This window comes from Gaeumannomyces tritici (assembly GCF_000145635.1).
Source record: "Gaeumannomyces tritici R3-111a-1 unplaced genomic scaffold supercont2.3, whole genome shotgun sequence".
NCBI lineage: Eukaryota > Fungi > Ascomycota > Sordariomycetes > Magnaporthales > Magnaporthaceae > Gaeumannomyces > Gaeumannomyces tritici.
Window position 1 is genome coordinate 882372 of NW_008804547.1, and position 21150 is coordinate 903521.

A 21150-nucleotide genomic window follows, 5' to 3' on the forward strand; every position below is an offset into this window, starting at 1 on the left:
TGCCATGTCGGGAAGTGAGGCGAGGGGAAACAAAAAGCCAAGAGCTACCCACATTGCAACCGACGGCTCGGCCAAAGAAAACTGGCACATGCATTGCCAGGGGGAGAAGGTGGTCTGAGAGAAATTTGATATTGACGGACCCAATACTATGAATGAACCCGGGCGTGTCAAGAAGCATGCCCCAAGAGCCCCAAACGCCGTATATATGCTATGCCGATGCTGACCTTTTAACCACGCATCCAAAACGCCAACCCCAGCTAGAAGAGAGCTTCTAGTTTTCATCCGATAAGAAGAAATACAAAACCGTGGTATCAAAATAATGCGCCAACGCCGTTGATATGCCGTGAAACGCCACGCTGAAATGGATGTAAGTGAGAAAAGAAGACGAAAAATGGAATAAAAGACAAGAGAAGAAGAAGAAAAGAAGAGAATAATAAAACAAGGGGAAATAATCAAGCAAAGAGAGCATCAACACACTCAAGCCACCGTGTCCTTGCCCCTCCACTCGGGGTTGACGATGCGCCAGGAGCACGTGGTGGTGAGGCGGCGGATGTGGAACTTGCCGTTGTCACCGCGGTAGATGCACGTCACCTTGCCGCCCGAGCAGCCCGTAATGCCGCTGAGCTTGTTGCACTCGGCGTTCTGCGGGTTCTCGTAGATCCAGGGCGACGCCAGCTCCGGGCCCTGCGACCCGGGGCCCGACGACGCCTTGTCGGCGCCGCCGCCGTGGTGCTTAGTCTTGCCGTGCTTGCGCATCTTGCTTTTGACCTGGCTCCACGAGCCGCCCATAGCGCCCGCCGTGGGGCCGTCGACGCCGCGGAGGCGCGGGTGGTGGCGGCGCGGGCGACCGCCCTTGGCGGGGCTGCCGTTGGCTGTGTCACGGTTGCCGTTGCCGTTATTGTTGTTGTTGTTGCTGGTGCCCGTGTTGATGACGATGGTGGTGGAGCCCGACTTGCCGTGCTTCCCGTGCTTACCGCCCTTGCCGCCCTTGGCGGGGACGCCGGGGCCGTGATGGCGGTGGCCGCCTGCGGGCTTCTTCATTAGGACGCTGCCGCTGCCCATGGGCCTGCACGAGCCGGCCATCGGGGCGTAGCGCAGCTGGCCGGTGCGGCGGACCTTGAAGCGGCACATGCGGCGGCCGCCGAGGCACGTCCTGATGGACTCGTGGCGCGTGCGGCACTCGCGAGACGTCATCCAGAACTTGGGCTTCTTCTTCTTGGCGCCGTCGGCCGTGCTCTTGGCGTCGAACACGTTGTCGAGATCATCGCTGTTGGAGTCGCTTGCGGGCTTGGTGCTGGGGCTGATGCTTGGCTTAGTGTTAGGGCTGCTGCCGGGCTTGCTGTCAGCTTTGCTTTCGGGCTTGTTGTTAGGGTTGGCGTCTGGACTGTTATCTGGCTTGTTGTCAGTGGGCTGTTGCTTGAGGTTCGTGTTAGAGCCACCCATAGAACCGAGGGCTGCCGTGAGAGCCTCGAGTCCCGAACCGGAGGCCGAACCGGAGGCAGGGCCGGAACCTGAGCCGGAGCCTGGGCTCGCGGGGTTAGCTTTACCGGCAGGACCAGCGTTAGCGTTGTCGGCAAGGCCAGAACCAGCGCCAGCAGAAGAGTCCGTGTTAGTGTTGTCAGCCATCGACGCCGCGTCCAAACCGGGGTCGAGGCCGGCGGCGGCTGGGGGCGCAGAACCGCCGGCGTAATCGGGGACGTAGACCCCAGACGATCCGCCAGCAACATCGGGGACGACGGCGGCCTCGTCGCCAGTGGCGGCGGTGCTGTCGCTGCTGTCGCTGCTGTCGCTGCTGTCGCTGCTGTCGCTGCTGTCGCTGCTGCCGCCAGTGGGGGCCGGGTTACCATTCGGCAAGAGGGAGCGGGCGCGGGCGCGCGGGGACCAGCGCATGCGGCTGGGCTGGTCGTGTATTCTGCGGGCGTAGGTCTCCTCGAGCACGTCGGGGGGAGGGACTGGGGATCTGCTGGTTACGTCACGTTTCCTGCTAGCGTCAGCGCTGGACGGCTTGCAGCTGCCGCCCATAGTCTTCGACTTCTGCGTCCTTGTCACAACGTCCTTGTAGATGCCTATCGGGTTCGCTTGTCAGTTTCATGATATCGAGGCCGGGGCTGGGACGGAGGAGGATGAGGTGGTGGTTGAGTGCATACAGATGCGGGTGTGGTTCTCAGAGCAGCCCATGTGGCCGTTCAGGGCCATACACTCTTGGGGCATGACCTGGGCGTTGAGGTCGGCGAGGACCGGCAGGCCCAGGGCCAGGAGCAGCGCTGCGACGGAGCGCATGGTTGCTGTTGGTGGGGATGGGGTGTGATTTGGTGTTGGACTGGTTGGTGTTTGTTTCTGGGCCCGGCTTTCAATGTGGCCGATATGGTTGGCGATTCTGTCTCTTCAGCAAGGGAAAAAAAATCAAGCCGGGATTTTCCAACGATATATACATGCAGACCATCCGGGGCAAGTCTTGGCCTGGGTCTTGGCCTGGGTGCGGGGAGCAGCCCGGCAGGGGACGCGGCGGCGTGGCCATGGCGGCATGGCCATGAGCCTCGCTGTTGGCGGTGCGCAAACAGTAATATGGAGTCTTGTTTCACCCAGGGTTGACTGTGGTGGCGGGCTGGGAGAGTGCGGCCAGCAAAGAAGGCCCAGGGAGAAGCACATTTGCTGAAGTGGCTGTGTCGGGTCAGATTACTGTGGTGCCTGGCTGGTAATCAAGGCTATTGGCCAGGGTGCCAGCCTCGCCAGCTTCTGCTTATCCTCGTCGCTCGAATTTGTAGTAACTGTCCGTCTCTGCCTGTCGCTTTTATTTTGAGACGTCTGGTAGCCCGAGGCTGCTGCGCTTGGCTGATTGATCCTGTCGAGTTCGATTCAAGTTGAAGTTGGGATGATTGTCGCTTTTTTAGTGTTTTCTCAGTGGCTCGCCGAGCTGAGCGGCCCTGACTGGGGTGGGTTTGCTTGGGCTGCCGTAAGACGACAGGTCTTGATGCGAGGATTCGCAAACTGCCATTTGCTTTCTTCATGCATTTGTCTTTTTTTTTTTCTGGTCGCAAACTCAGCCTGTCTCAATCGTTCCTTCCATCGACAATCACCATTTCCAGTGTCGCCCACCCTAGCCCGACCAACCTCTAGACCAGCCCCGCGCGTGCCGACGACGTGACCTTGGCACACACACACACACCCCCACGGCCCCCCCAAATTAGAAGCAACACAGGCGGTCCCGGCACCTCTACAGTGGGCTGTAGCCTCGGTCGCTGGTGCCGGCGACAGACACCATGGCCCGTCCACGCCTGCCGTCGGCCTTTGCCGTCACCCTACTGGCCACGCGGGCCGTGGCCATGGTCCTGTCGGCCCTCGTCATCGTGTTCCTGCTGTACATGACCATCGTTTATGCAAAGACCTTTGCCTGGGCGTACACGGCCGTGGGTGACCCTTGGCACTTTCCCCGAGCCCTCGCTCATCCGACAGGTGACCTGCTGACTCTCTGGGAATTGATATCTTGGGGCACAAAAAAAGGCCGCCCTCGCCCTCTGCCTCGACACGGCCGAGGTCACCACGCTGGTCGATAAGGACCGCAACGTACCCCGGCTGCACTGGGCCGCCGTCTTCGCCCTGGAGCTGCTCGTGCTGGGCCTCCACGTCGGCGGCTGCCTCACGCTAGCCTTTGCCGAGCTAGCCGCCGCCCAGGGCGGCGAGTATGACGGCTTTTACGCGGCCGATCCATATCGAATATACGCCCTGGCCGCCCAGGGCTCGGTTGGGTAGGCTTACCCCGATGGCTGCTTATAGAGCTGTACGATTGATGCTGATGGTTTTTTTTTTTGTTACGTCACAGCGGCGTGCATTTCCTCCTCCTCATTTTAGGTTGTGTCGAGCAAGTCAGGGTATGGCGATAGCAGCGCAGGTGCCCGCAGAGCTCGGCCCTCAGGGGCAGGCCAGGGCCTCTAACCCCCTAGCCCGAATGCACAAAGGGTAGACAGGACCATTCATAAATAACTTCCGAAAGGCTCCCCAGGATTGAATCGACGCCCGCATGTGGAACAGCAAACCCTCTGCTGCGGATGGCCGTGGTTGCTCCGCCTCAGCGCCGTCTTACTGTATGTGGACATGCATGCGGACATGGCTGGTGGGATTTGGCTGTTGCATGCTTGGTGTCATGACCCATGTTTGAGCCGAGATTCACCCGGCACAGGGGTTCTTCAGTGGCCCTGCGCTGGGAATAGAGCCGGGAACTCGCTGTAAACGCTGTACCAGACCCCATGCGCCCCGCATAGGTCCAGCTCTGTTGGTGGTTCCCCTGCTCCATGTTCCAAGTCTCATTGTCCCAAGTCTCATTGAGCTTCTTGTATTCGTCAGATTAATCTTCACAGCCTTTCCTAGACACCAGAAACATGTCTCCAAGACTATCCCTCATCTGTAGTGCTGCCCGGCGAGCCGCCGTTGCGACAAGGCGGCCTGCATTCCAACGAGCCTGGCCAGTTCGGCCATATTCCGCAGCCGCCGATTCCTCGACGCCGAACTCGGCGCTCCCGCTTGCGGGCTACCGGGTTCTAGACATGACCCGGGTCTTGGCAGGCGTGAGCAGCCCCCGAAGCATTCGGCGTTCCCTTGCGCCCAGATATATCGGCAAACTAACACAGACTCCTTTGGCATGGGTAGCCATACTCGACGCAAATTCTCGGTGACTTGGGGTCAGTTAGCCCATCCTGCCTGGTCCTGTGGTGCCTCTGTCATCCATACGAGCATTTCCGGTTGCTGAAATTCGTGTCTTCTCTTTTAGCGCTGAGGTTATTAAGATAGAACACCCCGTCCGCGGCGATGACACCAGGGCCTGGGGCCCCCCATATGCTCCCTACACTGCCGAGTCCAAGCACGAGGGTCCTGGAGAGTCGGCGTATTTCCTGACGGTAACATAGACCTATCTGCGACCATGTGCTGTCCAGGATGCTTGACTTCTAACGATATCATTCCTGTCGTCCTCGCCCCCATAACAGGTGAACCGCAATAAGAAGTCGCTAGCGCTGTCATACCAGGACCCCGCGGGCATAGATATCCTCCACAAGCTCATCCCCAAATGCGACATCCTGGTGGAGAACTACCTGCCGGGCACACTCAAGAAGTACTCGCTGGACTACGAGACGGCGTCCAGGCTGAACCCAGGGCTCATCTACGCCTCCATCACCGGCTACGGCCAGACAGGGCCGTACGCGAACCGGGGAGGGTACGACGTCATGGTCGAGGCCGAGTTCGGGCTCATGCACATCACGGGCACGCGCGACGGGCCGCCCGTCAAGGTGGGCGTGGCCGTCACGGACCTGACCACAGGCCTGTACACGAGCAACAGCATCATGGCCGCCCTGCTGGCCAGAGGTCGCACCGGCCGGGGCCAGCACATCGACGTCGCCCTCAGCGACTGCCAGACGGCCACGCTGGCCAACATTGCCAGCAGCTGCCTGATCAGCGGCCAGAAGGACGCGGGCCGCTGGGGGACTGCGCACCGTAAGCTTTCCCCTCTCCCTTCCCCCCTTCCTTCGTCCCTCTAATTTCTTCTTATTTTCCCCCTTCCCCGTCACAGCGTGACTAACAGACTCGCAAGCATCCATCGTGCCCTACCGCTCCTTCAAGACCAGCGACGGCGACGTGATCCTAGGCGGCGGCAACGACGCGCTCTTCGGCAAGCTGTGCGACGGCATCGGGCGGCCCGAGTGGAAGGCGGACCCGCGGTACGCCACCAACGCGTCGCGGGTGGCGCACCGCGACGAGCTCGAGGCGCGCATCGAGGCCGTGACGGCCACGATGCCCACGCGGCACTGGCTCGACGCCTTCGCCGGCAGCGGCATGCCCTATGCGGCCGTCAACGACGTCCAGGCGGCCCTGCGCCACGAGCACACGCGCGCCCGGGGCATGGTGGTCGAGGTCGACCACCCGGCCTGCGGGCCCGTCGAGTTGGTCAACACGCCCGTCAAGTACTCGGAGAGCAGGCCGGGCGTGCGCAGCGCGCCGCCCACGCTGGGCCAGCACACGGATGAGGTGCTGCGTGACGTCTTGGGATTCGACGACAGCTACATTGGCGAGCTGAGGGGAAAGGGCGTTGTGCGGTGAGCTGGCTGAGCGCGTGAGTGTGGATAACTCTAGATCTAGAATAGCGCGTGGGATTTTATATCCAGCTCGGAAACACTCCAAGAACACTAGAAAGTTTGATTCTCAGAAGGCTCTAAAGGGTCGATTTTCCCCCCCTTGTGCTGCTTTCGGTAGGCACTATTGCCAGTGGCAGAGGGCCGTCACGCGCACGTAGATTGAAGTTATCATGACCGATTCCGCAATTGCGCTTCCAGGCCCCCCAGCTTCTTCAAAACTAGTCAAAAATCCGTCGAATGCGTGGGCCAGGGCCTGCTGCTGGGCGTCCTCCATGTTCTGGTCCAATGGGGGCGGTTGCCCGAGGGAGAAGGATTCGGGAGTGGGGTGCTGGCTTGGTGCAGGAGTTCGTTATGCAGGGGTTCTTGTGCAGGGGTGGCAGCCTGGATGGTTCTGTGGTGGAGTCGCCCAAGCACGTGGGGGTACACGTGCAAATCACGTGGCATTGCTTCTTTTTCCTCAACGCGAGGGCAGGAGGGAGCGAACCACAATTGCCAGTCAGTGAACCAAGAAATCCCGTCTAAGCACCGTTTTGACAGCCCCACGACTGCGCACTCCTGTGTCTGCTGTAGGTACCAATTGGCGTTGACACTGCCCAATTGACTGTCTGTAGCACCGCCGTGGCTAATGACTTTTTACTTTTTGCAGGCTGCGCGCTTGTCTTGCTGGCAGCGTGGGCTGTTTTGTTCTCTGCTGTCGTAAGTTTGTCGCTTCCATCCTGTTCGACATTCGACATTGCACCAGACAAGTCAGGGCAGACCCAAGTACTTGCAGCCACGCACATTGTCAAAGCCACAAGCAGATACACTGGGCTACCTACATCTAGATGTCTCCTATACCCGCCCACCACAACATGCCTACCCTAGACACGGGCATACATGACAATAACCGCTAACATGGCTTACAGCGTGGCAACCAGCCAGGTACCTACTACCTAGAGGTAGCCATGAACGAGGCTCTCTAGAGCAGCTTGCATCATGACCACCCCCGACGACCCTGCTGGCTTGTCTGGCGACGGCGCACCAGACGCTGCCACAACCCACACATCACCTGCGTCTACCTCGGCACTCACAGCACCAATATCGCCTCCCGAGCATGCAAGTACAGATGGGGATGGGATAGTACCAGCAGCAGCGGACACCGACTCTTCGGTAGCGTCCGGGCACGGGTCCGGGCACGAGTCCAGGCCGAGAGAAGCAGTAACGCCTCAGCCAAGCCACCCAAACGACACCGCGTCAGACGGCCTGTCGCCCACCCGCCCGGCATACATGCAGCAGTTCACCCTGACGACCCAGCTGATTCTGAATCGCATGCGGGGCGGCGAGGGCGGCGGCCTGAGCTCCGCCCTCGCCTCCGCCGCCGCCAACACCCCGAGGGCCGCCATCCTCTCCCCCACCTACGAGGACGTCCGGCGGCGCCTCCTCGACGGCATGAGCACTTCCACCATGCAGATGCCGAGCACCGTGGCCACCGCCCCTGTCGCGCTGCCCCCATCGGCCGCCCCCGCCACGCCCGCCCCGCCGCGTCCGGCCGGCCTCAGCGCCATCCAGAAGGTCAACGCGGGCGGCGCCCTGTCCGCCACCAAGCCTCGGAAGACGGCGGGTGCGGGTGCGGGCACTCCGGGCAGGAAGCCGCGGGCCTCCACCGGAGGCGCAGGCAGGGGCGGGGCCCGGGTCGGCCAGAAGCGTAAGCGCGCGACCAAGAGCGAGGGCGCCGGGGTCGACGATAGCAGCTCCCTGTCGGACCTCTCGGGCCTCTCGGACGCGGAGGGTTCCGGCGCGGCCGCGGCGGCTGGAACCGCATCGGCGTCGGCATCGGCCAGCAGCACGCCGCTAACGACGACCAAGTCCGGGCGGCAGGTCCAGAGGCCCGAGACGTACAACCCCGTCGCCATGGAGCTGGCGTCCGGGTCCGGCCACAAAAGGCGGCGGGACACGCACCACAGCAGCAGCGGCGGCAAGCAGCCCCGGACGGCCGAGCAGGCGCTGTGCCGGCTGTGCTCGCGCCTGGCCTTTACAAAGGCGAACCAGATGGTGTTCTGCGACGGCTGCAACGACGCGTGGCACCAGGGCTGCCACGAGCCGCGCATAGACGACTCGTTCGTCAGCGACGCCAAGAAGCAGTGGCACTGCTCCGCCTGCACAGCCAAGCAGGACCGCCGCGAGGCCGCCCAGCAGGCAAAGAGGATCAAGGTGGTGCCCGTCGAGCCGGCAAAGTCGAAAGTCAGCTGGGCCGGGCGGACGCCAGGACAGGTGAGGAGGCTGCTAGGGGTGTTTGCACGTGCCTGCGTATATATCTACATGCCACGCGAACGCCGTCACTTCCCGTACCCATCTTGCTGACTCCCCAACTCATGACGTGTAGATACGCGCCTACCTCACCACCCTGCCGCACACCGAGCTCGTCGAGATGGTGATGCGCTGCACGAGCATTTACCCGCACCTGGCCATCTTCCCGCCCGACGACGACGGCGCGGGTCCCAAGACGCCCGTCGTCAACTCCAACGGCAACACCGCCAACACGCCCTCGGCGGCAACAGCCCCGACGACGCCAGCAGCGCCGGCCGGCCGCCAGATGCCGGCCGTCAACGACGGCACCTGGGAGGACCCCGCCGGCATACTCGAGGCGTGGAAGCGCCCGAGGCCCGGCGCCGGCCCGCCGACGGCGCTGGCCGCGCGGCTGCAGACCTTCGAGGCCGGCCCGGGCGCCCACCTCGAGGACCCGGACGACTTTGCGTCCTTTAGCCACTCGGTCTACGACGGCCGCGGCAGCAGGGCTGAGGAGGCGGGCATCCGCGTTTGAGACGGGTGGTAGTGCGCTGGGCGGCGCTGTGTAACATCAACATGGGATTTTTTTTTAATAAAAAACCCCCCGAAAAAAAGAACGAAAAATAGATGGTGCTGTCTCGTTGACTTGACCGGCTGAACAAGGGAGTTGAGGCTCGTTTTCTTTCTTCTCTACCACTAGTACCAGATATCATGTTAATCAGCGATACATGTGGTTACTACTCTCGATCATGGATAAAACAAAGCACAACATCCGTCAGCACAGACGTGCCCAAATATGGCCCAGGCCTGGGTGGCGGCTAGCAGCCGCCCAGACCGCATGGGTCGGGGCGCGGTGATAACTGCATGTGACTGACTGACCTCCACGCCCCCCGATACACGCGACCCGGGCTGTGGGTGGCCCAGCGGCCTTTTGGTTGTGACTGCTGTTGGTTCAGGGAGGGGGGGCGTTCCTTTTCCCTCTAGCGGGTGTAACCCTCCCTCGCCGCGTGCCGAGACGAGGGGGCGATGCATTGTGGATGGGATTTTGTGAGCGGCAAGGGCGCATATCTCTTCCCACTTTAACCAACGAAAGAGATAACCTTACACCCATACCCGTATAAGTTTCAGCAAACGACATCACAAGCACATACGACCATACCCACCGGAATATACTGGATCCCGTCCGCTCTCCCCTAATCAAACCAGTAAGGGATGGATTGTCTAGGGAAAGTTCCAACTTACAGGGGTCGAAGCTGATGGCCAATAAGCGGCCGCCTTTGTTCTCTATTAAACAGTGTCCGCCGCCTTCTGCAGCACCTCGACAACCTGGGCTCTGAATGCTTGCTGCAGGCGAAGATCCTCCTTGGTGTCGTCAGCGACACCAAAGTCACCGCTCAGGCAGCGCAACACAACGTCGCGGTAGCGGCTCCCCATCTTGGAGGCTAGGTGGCGTTCAGCATGGCGCACGAGGTGGCGGTGGACGGAGCGCGGGTCAGGGGCATTGCTGCCGGTGGCCACCGTCCGGCCTAGCAGGTCCAGGGCCGGCCGCCACAACCCGAGCTCTAGTAGCACGACGCCTAGCGCGTATATATCGTGCAGTTTGTTGAACAGCTGCGCCGGGTTCCGCTGGCGATCCGGGTGCCGATATATGTCGCGCGCCAAGCACGAGTCGCCGTAACCGTGAGAGAAATATAGCTCTGGCCGGCTAAACTCGAAGCCGAGCACCCATGGCTCTGAGATGTCGATGCAGGACGAAGGAAGTGTTGGTCCCTCCTCTCGGTCGGCAGATGCGGTGGTGTCGAGGCTGGGAAAGAACAGAATGTTCTCGCTGCGGAAGCTTTTATGGACCTGTTCTTGTGATCAGCAATATTGCCGACCATGCGGACTCTCTCTCAAATGCCTCACCCATTTTACAAGTTGCAACTGCGAGATGCAGCGCGCAAGATGTCCTGCGAGTAAGAATCTCTGCCCGAGAGGCGGCGGCGGCACGTCTTTCGATGACAGTATCTTCAGTAGACTCACGGACATCGGGTCTACGTTGTCGGGGATGGCGAACAGGAACGCGACTCGGTTGTGCTCCGGCTGGCGTACCCAGCCCTCGCAGCGCGGCGTTCGAAAGACTACCCCCTTTGGTTGGCGTAACAGCCTCGCCAGCTGGTCTACAAGGTCCTTGGTCCGGTCATCCAAGTCGACCGAGACAGGCGACTCGGGAGCGTACGAGCGATACTCGACCAATAGGGGCCTCCGCTCCCTACCAGGTGTGTTGTCGTTCTCTCGAGAGTGCGTTATCGCAATGCCAAAGCGGCCATCGCTGTCGTCGCGGACAAACTCACTGGGACGCAACGTGAGTTCCGCCGCGCCATCGGCGCCACCAAGTATTTCAAAGCTCGCTAGCCCCGGTCCGCAGTCCCGGCTGCCGGCGTCGGCGGCTACGATTTGCCGCAGGCGAGCGTCTGTATCGAAGCCCAAGACACGCGAGCTGACATCGTCTTCAAGGCGCCGCAGGTGCGCCAGATCGACGCCGATGGTGGTGGCAAGGCAACACAGCTTGATGTTCTCATGGATGCGATTGTTGAAGTCGCTGAACTGGCACAAAATGGCCTCGACGCGCTTTTTATCGAGCAGAGACCACCGCAGGCGCACGAATGAACGGGGACGAGCGAGAGCATGGCGGAGCGCTACAGGACTTGTAGCCGGGGCTAGTGTGGTCGGCATCTCGGATCTGGGGCTCGAGTTTCCTCCATTGCTCATGGAAGGTGCATCCCCATCAGAGGAAGGGTGACTGCCGCCGGCGCAGGCATTAGGGTCACCTTGACCGCGGCTCAGGAGCTCGTGGGCTTGCTGGAGGATACCAGTTGCTTCCTCAAAGAAGAGATGGATATTCTTCTGCACCTCGGTATCGAACTGCACGAAAAGTGTTCTCCCCGCGTACACCTTAAGGTCGTCAGTATCGACCCGGTGATCGTAACGACATCCCGGGCAGCCGCTGTCAACTCACATTGGAAGGCTCGAATAGCAGCTGATGAAGCGCACGGGTACGATTGTTCTCATCTCGGATCTTGGCTTCGAGAAGTTTTGTATCCTGCGCTGGATAAAGATGCTGTTGTTATAATGAAAACGAATGTGACATGGATTCGACCTACATTATCAAACTCGCGGAAATTGGACACAAGCACAGCCGTTCGCTCCCCCATCTTCCACAACTGATCCAGGGCAGCAAGTGCCAGTCCGGCGATGCCGATGGGATCCATTGTGCTGTTGTTGGAGAGCCGCGCAAGGGCGTCTAATCTTACGCTCTGGCCTCGAATGGCAAGTAGGTGGGTATATGGGGACGTGAATATCGTGTTGATGTGTGCTTGGAGAAGTCAAGATGCGGCGCCCAAGAGCGCCGGCAAGGCTCTGAGGATTACGACCCAAAAGGCGTTAGGCTGTAATAAGGCTGCGCCACCCCCGCGGCATTGCGTCTAGGTTGCTTCTCGTCGGATCCATGCCTTGCCCTCAATCAATCACCAAAGTTTTCTAAGAGTTCCTTCTATTGTGGGATGGTCAATATTGCAAGGCAACAACTTTGCGAGGCAACTTTGTCATCCGATCTCCACATTTCGAGCGATTAAGCATGTCTGCCGGTCCGGGGTCCCCTGCGCGCGCCGCACCTGGTGGGGATCCCGACCTCGATGTGGTTTCTCGGCCGGACGATGCCGCGTTGCCCAGCTCCACCCTTAGCTGGAATACGTCCCTCTCGCGGACGTCAGTCTCTAGTCTTAGCCGAGCCATATTTTCGGAGCAGCAAAACTACTCGGCACACGGCCTCGACGATGTCCTCCGGGTCGTCAAAAACCTCCGTCTACGGCACTACCGCTTCGGGGAGCTGGTCCGGCAAGAAGTTCTCGGCGAGGGCGAAACGTATATAGTAGAGCGCTGCCGTGTCCGGGACGCGGTTTTCGCCGTCAAGCATCTCAAGGTGCGCTCGGACGCCGGCGAGGAACTCTTCCGGCAACGACTCAGGTCCGTCGTCTTGGAACTCCAGATCATGTGTCACGGACCTCTCCGCCACCACCCCAATGTGCTCGCGGTCCTGGGCTATGGCTGGAATATGCACGACACCCTGGTTGTGCCTTATATTCTCGTCGAGCACGCGCGCTACGGGACTCTGCGCCAGTACCTCCAAGCCGCGGCCAAGCCTTTGCCGGTCCGGCACATCGAATCCCTCACGGGCGATGTAGCTGCCGCCCTCTCAGCCATCCACACATGCGGCATTATCCACGGTGATGTCAAGCTCGACAACACACTCGTCATGCCATCCTGGGACCGGCCCGCGGGGGCACTGGTAAAGCTCATCGATTTCGGACACGCCATCGTGATGAATGACAAGTCGAGGAAGAATGATGGTGGTCCCATGCGATACGGGGGAACGCTTATGTGAGTCAGCCTGGTCCATGCGCTTATATATATTGTCTCTTGCTCACACAACAGCAGCTATAACGCCCCCGAGGTTGGGAATCAGAACCTTTTCCCTATCCCCAGAGAGGACCTCCCTAAATGTGATATGTGGGCTTTCGGCCTCCTGCTCTGGGAGGCATGTATACAGGGCCGCGAGTATCTGAAGTATCTGCAAGAGAGGTGGCCGGACACAGCAGCGAGTCGAGCCGAGACGTCTGTCCCACCAGCGGATCTGCTTCATCATTACGCCATGCGCTCCATCCCGGGAGGTTTACAATACATGTTTGTCCGTGCCGTTCTGCGCTGGACCCTCCAGGCGGACCCGGAAAACCGCATTTCGGACGTTCGAAAAGCTCCGATTTTGACGGCGAACGAATGGTTTGCTGTTGGTTTGGGGGGACTCGCTGCCGACCTGGCTCTCCACCTAGAAAGTCCATTGCCAACCTTTGAGATGTTCCGATCCGAGAACGGACGCGAGATCCCCTGGGCACATGAAAAAGGCCTCTTGCAAGGTCTCGAGCGCGCCCACGTGGCTAAGCTGTCCAAAGACGTCGGCCCTATCGCATGGCAGATTGCACTTTGCCACTATTTCGGCTTCGGTACGGCACGGAATTCTAGGAGCGTCACCGAATATGTCCAGATTGCGAGAGCCTACAACCATCCCCTTGCCACGGCCTTTGGACATGTACTGGAACAAGAGCAGGCCAATTCAAAAACCCCCCAAGCAACATACGCCACCCAAATCGCTGAACTGCTCCGAGCCACGGACATGGCACTCGAGATGCCACCGCTCGTAAATGCATGCTTCAACGGCGACTTGACGACTATTTTATCCTTAGTTAGGGATAAAAAGTACAATGAATCCGAGACATCCGATGGTTGCAACCCGTTCCACTGGATTTTTATGCTTGGTGATGGAAGAACCGCTAAAGGAATACGGACGTTTGCCGAGCTTGTCAAGGAGCAAGACAGGCGCCCAAGGACGTTTGCCGAGCCTGTCACGGAGGAAGACAGGCGGGCGTTTGCCGAGCCCGTCAAAGAGCAAGACAAGCGCCCAAGAACGTTTGCCGACCGTATCAACGAGCAAGACAAGCGCTCAAGAACGCTTGCCGACCTTTTCAAAACGCAAAACAAGCGCGAAATAACGATTGCCAAGTTTTTTGAAAAGTACCTCAAAACGCTTGCCGAAGAGCAAGACAAGCGCCGAAGGACGTTTGCCGAGCCCGTTGAGGAGCAAGACAGGCGCCTAATAACGATTGCCGAGGTTTTTAAGGAGCAAAACAGGCACTTAAGGACGTTTGCCGAGGAGCAAGACAAGCGCCGAAGGAGGGTTGCCGAGCTTTTCAAGGAGCAAGACAAACGCCTAAAGACGTTTGCCGAGCTTTTTAAAGAGCAAGATAGGCGCCCAAGGACGTTTGCCGAGCCCGTTAAGGAGCAAGACAGGCGCCCAAGGACGAGTGGCAGCATGTCGCCGACGCGTGCGCAAGTTAATTCGCCAACTCGCACACTCCGCAAAGTGCACGAACAGTGGCCGCTACATTTCCTAGGAACTCCATTGTCGGCATCGATATCGGTCAACAGCCTCTACGGTGTCAAGGCACTGCTCTCTCTCGGGGCCGACCCCTTGCGACGTGTGTACCACGACGGCCAGTTCCCCGCCGATGACGCTCGTTCGGAATGGACGGCTCTCCATGTGGCAGCGAAGTATCACTGTAGCGAAATTTTCGTGGAGCTGGCGAAGCACGTTCCAGTCGAAGAGCATCGCGACATCTCACCTCTGGCTTGCGCTCTGAGCTACTCAAGCCCGCTCGACCGCATCGCCATGCACGGCGCCCTGCACCGCAACGAGCTGGACAAAACAGTGGTCGCCATACAAAGCATACAGGCACTTGACACGGCATCGCGCAGTGGAATGTCGCCAATGATGCAGGCGATCGACTTTGACGATCACGATGTAGTTGCTGCCCTCCTTCGCGCAAGCCCCAACCTCGCGGTCGCCCGTATGGTCTTGCCCTGCAACGAGTCCGTCTTCACCTACCCAATTCACTTCGCCTCCCAGATCGCATCTCGGCGCGATCCACCAGAGGATCCTTTTGTATTTCAACTTATTGAGTCGTCTGCGAATCGTTTCGGCGATGGCGCGGACGCACTGATGGCCCGAGACGATCATGGCCGCACTCCACTCCACCTTGCCGTTACCGGGCCCTCAAGTCGCGTCGCTAAACGGATCCTTGCCAAACGGCGTGACTTGCTTGAGGCCGAAGATTGTTTCGGACGTACCGCGTTGCACTACTGCGGCTCAACCGTCAACCTCGAGTTGCTTCTTGGGGCCGGCGCCGACATCGACCATTGCGGTGCAAACGGCATGGCTGCGCTGCACTGTGCGGCCCGCGACGCCGAGATTGAGCTTGTGCAGGTATTGCTTAAGCATCGTCCACGATTGGACCTGAACGAAAACGTGTACGGGACGCCTCTCCACCTCGCCGTGTGGCGCGATTCTATGAAAATAGTAAGAGAGTTGCTGGATGCCGGAGCCCCCGTCAACCATAGCGACACGCGGGGCAATACCTCACTTCACGTCGCCGCGAGGCTCAATCGAACCAATATCTGCCGACTCCTACTGGACTCCGGAGCTGCCGCCAATGCACTGAATAAGAATTTAAAGACAGCCAGACACATCGCGGCGGACGTAGGCACGCGGGGCAATGAGGGCATTCTCAAGCTCCTGGAGGAAAGGGGCGCGCGGAAAATCGGGCGGCCGCGTCTCCATACCGAACCCGACTTTCTTTGGGACGCCGATAGCCCCCACTTGTCAGGACAGCCTCTAGGGTACGCGGAGCTCGACGGCTCGTAACAAAACGGACGACACTTGCGCGGATTGAAAGTAGCGCAGCGGCGGTGTGGTGGCGTGGCGCGTACCCGTGTAAATTCTCCGTGCTAAAGCTTGGAATAGTGTGCCGGCCCGTGGTGATAGCCTCCTTTGTGACAAAGGATATGTGATATTGGGTGTGTGTTGCGATCCAAGATAGAAAGAGAAGAATAAAGATTGTATGTGGCTAAGGGTGTTGCTGGTGTTTAGAAGTGTTTCCGGATGGTAGAAGACGATGATGAGTGTGAAAATGGCATTGTGTGTTGTTCGTCGATATCGACATATTATTATTATTCTAGTCGCCTGCCAGCCCCTAAAGCTCCGCTCAACATTATGGTTGATTCATCGAAGTGCCTGGGCGTGGAGCCCAACATGGTACACTCAGCATTTTGATGAAAGCCAGAACCAACACCCATGATTGGACCCGCTACCTCTCAACGCTGAGCCACTTATGGGCGTCAAGTGTGATATCATACACTCAGCATATGTCCCGACAGACTGGAACCTACGCTGTTTATGGTACCGAACCCGCCGCGGGCGCGCAGGGACGCAGAGTCCAGCAGCTGGTGAGGCCCAGCAAGCAGTAACCGCCAAGAGATCCACACTGGCGGCTAACACAGCCACCGACGCGATTTTGAGGAACAACGAGCGGCACACGTGGGGTATCTGTCCTGGCAGCTCCTCGGGTCCATCCAGAAAGAGAGCAAACGGGGCGTTGGTTTCGTCCTCGGGCTTGGAATGGAGATTGGATGGTGAATCCTCTCTGCCTGGTATGTGCCTAGGAATGCTATTCGCCTGGTATTTGCGCGCCTGCCTTCCGCAATGCCTCCAGCAGCCGATGCCCGCCCTCCTGCTGGAACGCAGCCGCTACGGTCCTGTCCTGATTGTCTCGAATGTCAAGACGAGCGCCCCGTCGGATCAGAATTCCCACAGCTTCTACGTATGTTTCGACGTTGTGCTGATATGGCGCGTTGGGAGGCTCCCAGTCATCAAGAAGTTTTCGAGCAAGGAGATGCAGCGCTGACCTGCCGCGGTGGTCGACGGCGTTGATGTCATCGAGATTGTGACATGCATCCGCTAAGAGGCGAATGCAGCCTATGAAGTCATCCTTGGTTGGCTTCGACCCAAAGGACGTGAATCTAGCGCCAAGTAGGCGAGCATGAGTTAATAGGGGGGTCTCTCCGCAGCTGTTACGTGCTCTAGGATCCACCCCAGCATCTAAGAGCAGCTTGACAGTTGACGGGGATAGAACTGATTCGTGTACTAAGCCGTCGGTCATCGGGTTAGCGAACGCTACAGAAAATAATGGGGAAATGGGGGAGAAAAGACACTGCTTACGAGCATTGTCACCGCCATAGCCCCCATGGGGATTGACTTGCCAGCTGACACGAATAGGGGGTTCTTTTCGGCGGCAATTGATCTCCGCGCCAGCTTGCAAAAGCATCTTTATGACTTCGGGATCGGAATTCGTGATACAAGCTTCCAGTAACGGGGGTGTCTCATCAGAGTATAAGGGATTGTTGTGACAATTGACGTCCTCCCCGGCGACGAGAAGGGATTCAATGATGTCCGGGTCCGCCCTGTTTCTGCAAGCAACGAGGAGGGCCGAATTTCTTGAAAGTCCGATGTGTGTACCGACCCCGTTCTGCAGCAACAACCGTGCCAAAGGCGCGCCGTTGCTGGAGATAGCAGTCCGTAATACGAGGTGGATGCCTGGCACATCGTTGAGGGATTTTCCAGGACCCAAATCCCGTACGAGGTGTGCTATAAGCAAGTGCGCCATTCGGAGGCGTGGCTCTGAAAATTCGAAAAAGTGATTATCCCAATTCCCCGCTATTGTGCAGAGCGCTACTAGGTCGTTGTCGATGTCACGATGGCCTTGCTCTTGAACCAGAAATTCCAGGGCTTCGAAAGATCGATGGCTCCCAGCTGCTCGACGAAGGTTTAAGTCGTGGTTTTGGGACAGAATAGCACCGCGCTTGATCAAATGCTTAACAAGCTTGCCAGAGCCAAGTTTCAGAGCTTTATAAGTCTAGGCTCGGGGTTAGATATGCGACGTATGTCAAGAAGAAAAGAGAAGTGCGGTTCTCATACCAGACGATTCCCCTCGTAATGCTCATATGATGGCTCATTAACATCCAGACCGCCGTTTAGGAGCAAATCAATCGTTTCGATTATCGGCTCGGGTTCGTGGCCGCACTCTAGTGCCAAGAAAGTCGCGATGCCCTCGTCGTCCCCAAGATATTGATTCCAGCGGGCGGTAACGTCGGCACCCGAATTTAACAGAAGTCGGACCAAGGTAGGACTTCCGGACCTGACCGCATAATGCAACGGTGTGTATTGATCACCCATATAGCCAACGTACGCTTCCAAGTCGGCGCCGAACGCGATTAGGAGCGTGGCAGCGTCAAGGTGGCCGCGGATTGCAGCCGCATGCAACGGCGTCTGGACATGGTTCCAGCCCTCGTGGTAGTGAAGCATGCTGATATTGACTTGCTCACGGGACTGCGTCAGGGTCGTCAAGGCCACCTTAAGTCGGTCGACGTGGCCGTCATAAGCAGCATTGAACATCTCTCGCAGCTGCTCGTCGTTGGGATCCGCCGTCGGCCGATGGCGCTCGCGTCGGAGGATTTCGAGCACCCAAGGTTTTTTCAGTCTCCACAAAGAGGGTTCACCTTCCTCGAGGTCGTTAAAAACCGGCTGGGACATTGTTCTTCTGGAAAGGAGGTGGAGAAGAAGGTAAATCGTGGATTGCTGCCGCTGCAGTGTAGAGACTCGGTCGTGTGTTTAGCCACCATGGTTGTTGGTGCCTTCCCCAGCCGTGTGCTGTTAAAATCGCCGATGCTTAGTGGATCCGGGCCCACTTCAGGTGTTTTTGCGGTGAAGAACCCCCCACGGATGCAGGTTTGCACCTCTGGAGTAGCACGGAATAAGCCACTTCTGCCCTGTACTGTTGCAGGCAGATACGTCCCAGCATAGATACGTTCGTCGGACGGTGAGTCTGGGAGCAAATGGGGTCAAAGGCGTCCGTTTCTGGACGCCTGTGATCCATTTGCTCCCAAAACCTCCACAAACCAAAACATGTGAGGGCCGAACTAGTACTCAGGTGGGTGGCCACTGGGGAATCCTCAGTGTTGTATGTTTTTGCCTTTTTTTCCCTCATGGGTGAGGGCTGCGCTACTCTGCCTGGGAAGTTCCTCGCTAGGGGCCGCGTCACGGCGGACATGTGTCGGCCATCTGTGATCTGTGGTCCTCGTGTCATCTCAGCCCCCGTCGTCGCCACGTGAAGGGCAGATCAGCACTTGGATAGCTCTTGTTCTTTTTTCTTTTCTAGTCTACCCGCCTTGGCCCTAATCTATGTGCCCGCCGCGACCCAACAACCGAGAAGCCGGGCGGTGCGGGTTTCCCAGACTAACTGAGCACATACAAGTAAGCTCATGTCAGTCCCTAGGTGCTGTTGTCCCGGCCCAAAAGGGCGACGTGCATTTGCAGGAAAGAAAAAGGGAGAGCGGGCGGGCTGTTGGCGGGGGTGGGGGGTGGGCTTGTCCTCTTAGCACATACCTAGGTACCTACTAAAATAGGTAGATGCCCGGGTACCACGGGCACGCAGTGGGATTGCTTGCTGTACGCACCGGGTTCCCGGACCCAAAACCACCAAACCTACCTACGGACCTACCCTCCCTCAGCCGCAAGGGATAAGACAGACGTGCCTGCTGCTTGGGCTCGTGCTTGCGGCACGCCTCCCAGTGGCCCGGCCCACCCTGCACTCTTGTGATAATGGCTGCAGACACCAAGAGACACAACTGCCCAACAACACGGCGGGCATCCGTTGGGAAGTGACTGAGTGAGCGTGTGTGTGTGTGGGAGAGTATGGAACGCCTCTCCCCAGCAAGTCGATCCAGATGCCACGTTCTGGGCCGGAAACTTGCAGCGTTGCCAACACCTCTGTAAGGGGGCGCAAGGGATGGGAATCCTTCTCTTGTCGTCTCCGAGAGAGTGACGCATCCGAGGGCGGTTGGGGGGTTGGCACGCGGGCCTCTCTTATTTATTTATTTATTTCGGTGGTTTAGTGGCGTCCGCTGTCATGTCTTCTCTATTGTCCCTCTCGCTTCTCATCATCTCACAACACATTCCGGGATCTCTCGGTCTTTTTTCTTGCTTTCCAGGCATAATCTCGTTGCAAGTTCACACTCAGCTGCGTAGCCGAAAACAAAGTACCTACCTAGAGAATAAGAGGCATAGTTGCGGTGGACACCCAGACTCTCGGAGTGGTTCTTGTAACCAACTCGACCTCGGGTCTCGGCAGGACGATCGCCCGAGCAACTTGCACGAGACGGGGCACGTTATATGGCTCTAGCCAGAGCCGGGGAGGGGCTGCGGATGCATGCTCTTGACTTGACTTGACCTGCCGGCCCTATATCATCACTTTTTCCTTCTCCCACCGTCGCGCGCCACGTACTGACATTTGGTAACCTTGGCCATTCCCTAGTGGAGCGTTATAGTCAGCGGCACTGACCACAAAGCTGGCGAGGAGGTGGCCCGCTCCATCACTGGGGCGCCGCGCGGCTCGCGCGCTAGCATCTTCATCAGGGGCTCGCTGGCCGACGAGGGGTCGGTCCGGGCGCTTCACGAGGCTGCCGCGGCGGCGTGGGGCGGCCGCATCGACGCGGCCGTCAACGTGCCGGTGGACCTGAGCGACGAGGACCAGGACGTGCGGCTGGCCGACTTGGACCCGGCCGTCTTTGGCCGGGCCATGTCGGGCTGCGCCTTGCCGACCTTTATCAGCATGCAGGCCCAGGTGTGTCCTTTTTTCTTCTTTTCCTTGGCCCTGATTCTCATAAAGCCTCCTAACCCGGGGAACTAACCCACCACCATCTCCTCTCCAGATCCGGCACATGCTCCCTCTGAGCGAGGGCCGCATCGTCAACATCGCCTCGGCCAGCCCGCCCAACATCCTCGACGAGGGCGGCGCCGACGCGTCGGCCAGATATGCGGTAAGCAACCCGGAGCTTCTTTTTATTCTATCCTATAGCCCATCCCGTTGGTTCCAAGCAGCTGACGTCTCTGATGGTATCCTCATCAACGCCGTCGTGCCGGCCTGCCTGAGCCAGCGCTTCATGCAGGAGGCCCTGTCTCCTGGCTGGCTCGGGACGGGGACGGCCTTTGCGGGCGGCAAGCCCCCTTCGACGAGGCAGGCCGGGGACCTGGACTTTGCCCGGTCTGTCGCGTATCTGCTCGGATGCCAGAATGCGTTTGGGCAGATTGTTACAGTGGACGGGGGTCAATAGCTGGGTTCTGGCTCTGGTGTTTTTTTGTTTTTTTTTTGCTTTGGTTGGGAGTAGACAAGCGTGCTGGATTTTGCTGTTTTGTATGATACTCTTGTCCTGTTCTTAGAAGCGGCGGCCATTCAGCGACCCATAATTTTAGCACTGGTCCAAGCGCAGCCACTCCACT

General features: G+C 58.8%; 8 protein-coding genes across 8 annotated transcripts; 5 read left to right on the forward strand and 3 right to left on the reverse strand.

Annotated features, from left to right (window-relative positions):
* Positions 1–112: 112 nt before the first annotated feature.
* Positions 113–3472, reverse strand: GGTG_05381 (hypothetical protein). The gene is made up of 2 exons (XM_009223183.1): positions 2148–3472; positions 113–2066 (listed from the first exon to the last, which is right to left on the reverse strand). Exons 1-2 carry the CDS (start codon positions 2278–2280, stop codon positions 478–480), a joined length of 1722 nt encoding a protein of 573 aa, XP_009221447.1. The 5' UTR covers positions 2281–3472; the 3' UTR covers positions 113–477.
* Positions 3261–3750, forward strand: GGTG_05382 (hypothetical protein; the record flags this gene model as incomplete). Its single annotated transcript, XM_009223184.1, has 2 exons — positions 3261–3407; positions 3502–3750. 2 exons carry the CDS (start codon positions 3261–3263, stop codon positions 3748–3750), a joined length of 396 nt encoding a protein of 131 aa, XP_009221448.1.
* A 791-nt stretch (positions 3751–4541) lies between these two features.
* GGTG_05383 (formyl-coenzyme A transferase) lies at positions 4542–6087 on the forward strand (the record flags this gene model as incomplete). Its single annotated transcript, XM_009223185.1, has 5 exons — positions 4542–4562; positions 4645–4676; positions 4766–4892; positions 4980–5484; positions 5582–6087. 5 exons carry the CDS (start codon positions 4542–4544, stop codon positions 6085–6087), a joined length of 1191 nt encoding a protein of 396 aa, XP_009221449.1.
* A 501-nt stretch (positions 6088–6588) lies between these two features.
* GGTG_05384 (hypothetical protein) lies at positions 6589–9193 on the forward strand. Its single transcript, XM_009223186.1, has 4 exons — positions 6589–6688; positions 6769–6818; positions 7028–8372; positions 8485–9193. The coding sequence occupies exons 3-4, from the start codon at positions 7098–7100 to the stop codon at positions 8920–8922; spliced, it is 1713 nt and encodes a 570-aa protein (XP_009221450.1). The 5' UTR covers positions 6589–6688; positions 6769–6818; positions 7028–7097; the 3' UTR covers positions 8923–9193.
* GGTG_05385 (hypothetical protein) lies at positions 8875–11960 on the reverse strand. The gene is made up of 5 exons (XM_009223187.1): positions 11531–11960; positions 11386–11469; positions 10293–11321; positions 9630–10235; positions 8875–9487 (listed from the first exon to the last, which is right to left on the reverse strand). The coding sequence occupies exons 1-4, from the start codon at positions 11636–11638 to the stop codon at positions 9675–9677; spliced, it is 1782 nt and encodes a 593-aa protein (XP_009221451.1). The 5' UTR covers positions 11639–11960; the 3' UTR covers positions 8875–9487; positions 9630–9674.
* Positions 11909–15802, forward strand: GGTG_05386 (serine/threonine protein kinase). The gene is made up of 2 exons (XM_009223188.1): positions 11909–12806; positions 12864–15802. The coding sequence occupies exons 1-2, from the start codon at positions 12004–12006 to the stop codon at positions 15679–15681; spliced, it is 3621 nt and encodes a 1206-aa protein (XP_009221452.1). The 5' UTR covers positions 11909–12003; the 3' UTR covers positions 15682–15802.
* Positions 15803–15956: 154 nt separating this feature from the next.
* On the reverse strand, positions 15957–18713 carry GGTG_05387 (hypothetical protein). Its single transcript, XM_009223189.1, has 3 exons — positions 17791–18713; positions 17035–17728; positions 15957–16959 (listed from the first exon to the last, which is right to left on the reverse strand). The coding sequence occupies exons 1-3, from the start codon at positions 18403–18405 to the stop codon at positions 16484–16486; spliced, it is 1785 nt and encodes a 594-aa protein (XP_009221453.1). The 5' UTR covers positions 18406–18713; the 3' UTR covers positions 15957–16483.
* Positions 18714–19467: 754 nt separating this feature from the next.
* On the forward strand, positions 19468–21051 carry GGTG_05388 (hypothetical protein). Its single transcript, XM_009223190.1, has 3 exons — positions 19468–19643; positions 20186–20494; positions 20583–21051. Exons 1-3 carry the CDS (start codon positions 19599–19601, stop codon positions 20982–20984), a joined length of 756 nt encoding a protein of 251 aa, XP_009221454.1. The 5' UTR covers positions 19468–19598; the 3' UTR covers positions 20985–21051.
* Positions 21052–21150: the final 99 nt, after the last annotated feature.

Coding starts and splice junctions, on each gene's coding strand:
- GGTG_05381 (XM_009223183.1), bottom strand. CDS start 2,280: ATGCGCTCCGTCGCAGCGCTGCTCCTGGCCCTGGGCCTGCCGGTCCTC. Junction 2,067..2,147: donor TGAGAACCACACCCGCATCT/GTATGCACTCAA, acceptor CGAACCCGATAG/GCATCTACAAGGACGTTGTG.
- GGTG_05384 (XM_009223186.1), top strand. CDS start 7,098: ATGACCACCCCCGACGACCCTGCTGGCTTGTCTGGCGACGGCGCACCA. Junction 8,373..8,484: donor CCGGGCGGACGCCAGGACAG/GTGAGGAGGCTG, acceptor CATGACGTGTAG/ATACGCGCCTACCTCACCAC.
- GGTG_05385 (XM_009223187.1), bottom strand. CDS start 11,638: ATGGATCCCATCGGCATCGCCGGACTGGCACTTGCTGCCCTGGATCAG. Junction 11,470..11,530: donor ATTTCCGCGAGTTTGATAAT/GTAGGTCGAATC, acceptor TATCCAGCGCAG/GATACAAAACTTCTCGAAGC. Junction 11,322..11,385: donor TGCTATTCGAGCCTTCCAAT/GTGAGTTGACAG, acceptor GACGACCTTAAG/GTGTACGCGGGGAGAACACT.
- GGTG_05386 (XM_009223188.1), top strand. CDS start 12,004: ATGTCTGCCGGTCCGGGGTCCCCTGCGCGCGCCGCACCTGGTGGGGAT. Junction 12,807..12,863: donor CGATACGGGGGAACGCTTAT/GTGAGTCAGCCT, acceptor ACACAACAGCAG/CTATAACGCCCCCGAGGTTG.
- GGTG_05387 (XM_009223189.1), bottom strand. CDS start 18,405: ATGTCCCAGCCGGTTTTTAACGACCTCGAGGAAGGTGAACCCTCTTTG. Junction 17,729..17,790: donor ATTACGAGGGGAATCGTCTG/GTATGAGAACCG, acceptor CCCCGAGCCTAG/ACTTATAAAGCTCTGAAACT. Junction 16,960..17,034: donor CTATGGCGGTGACAATGCTC/GTAAGCAGTGTC, acceptor CCGACGGCTTAG/TACACGAATCAGTTCTATCC.
- GGTG_05388 (XM_009223190.1), top strand. CDS start 19,599: ATGCCACGTTCTGGGCCGGAAACTTGCAGCGTTGCCAACACCTCT. Junction 19,644..20,185: donor GCAGCGTTGCCAACACCTCT/GTAAGGGGGCGC, acceptor GCCATTCCCTAG/TGGAGCGTTATAGTCAGCGG. Junction 20,495..20,582: donor TTATCAGCATGCAGGCCCAG/GTGTGTCCTTTT, acceptor TCTCCTCTCCAG/ATCCGGCACATGCTCCCTCT.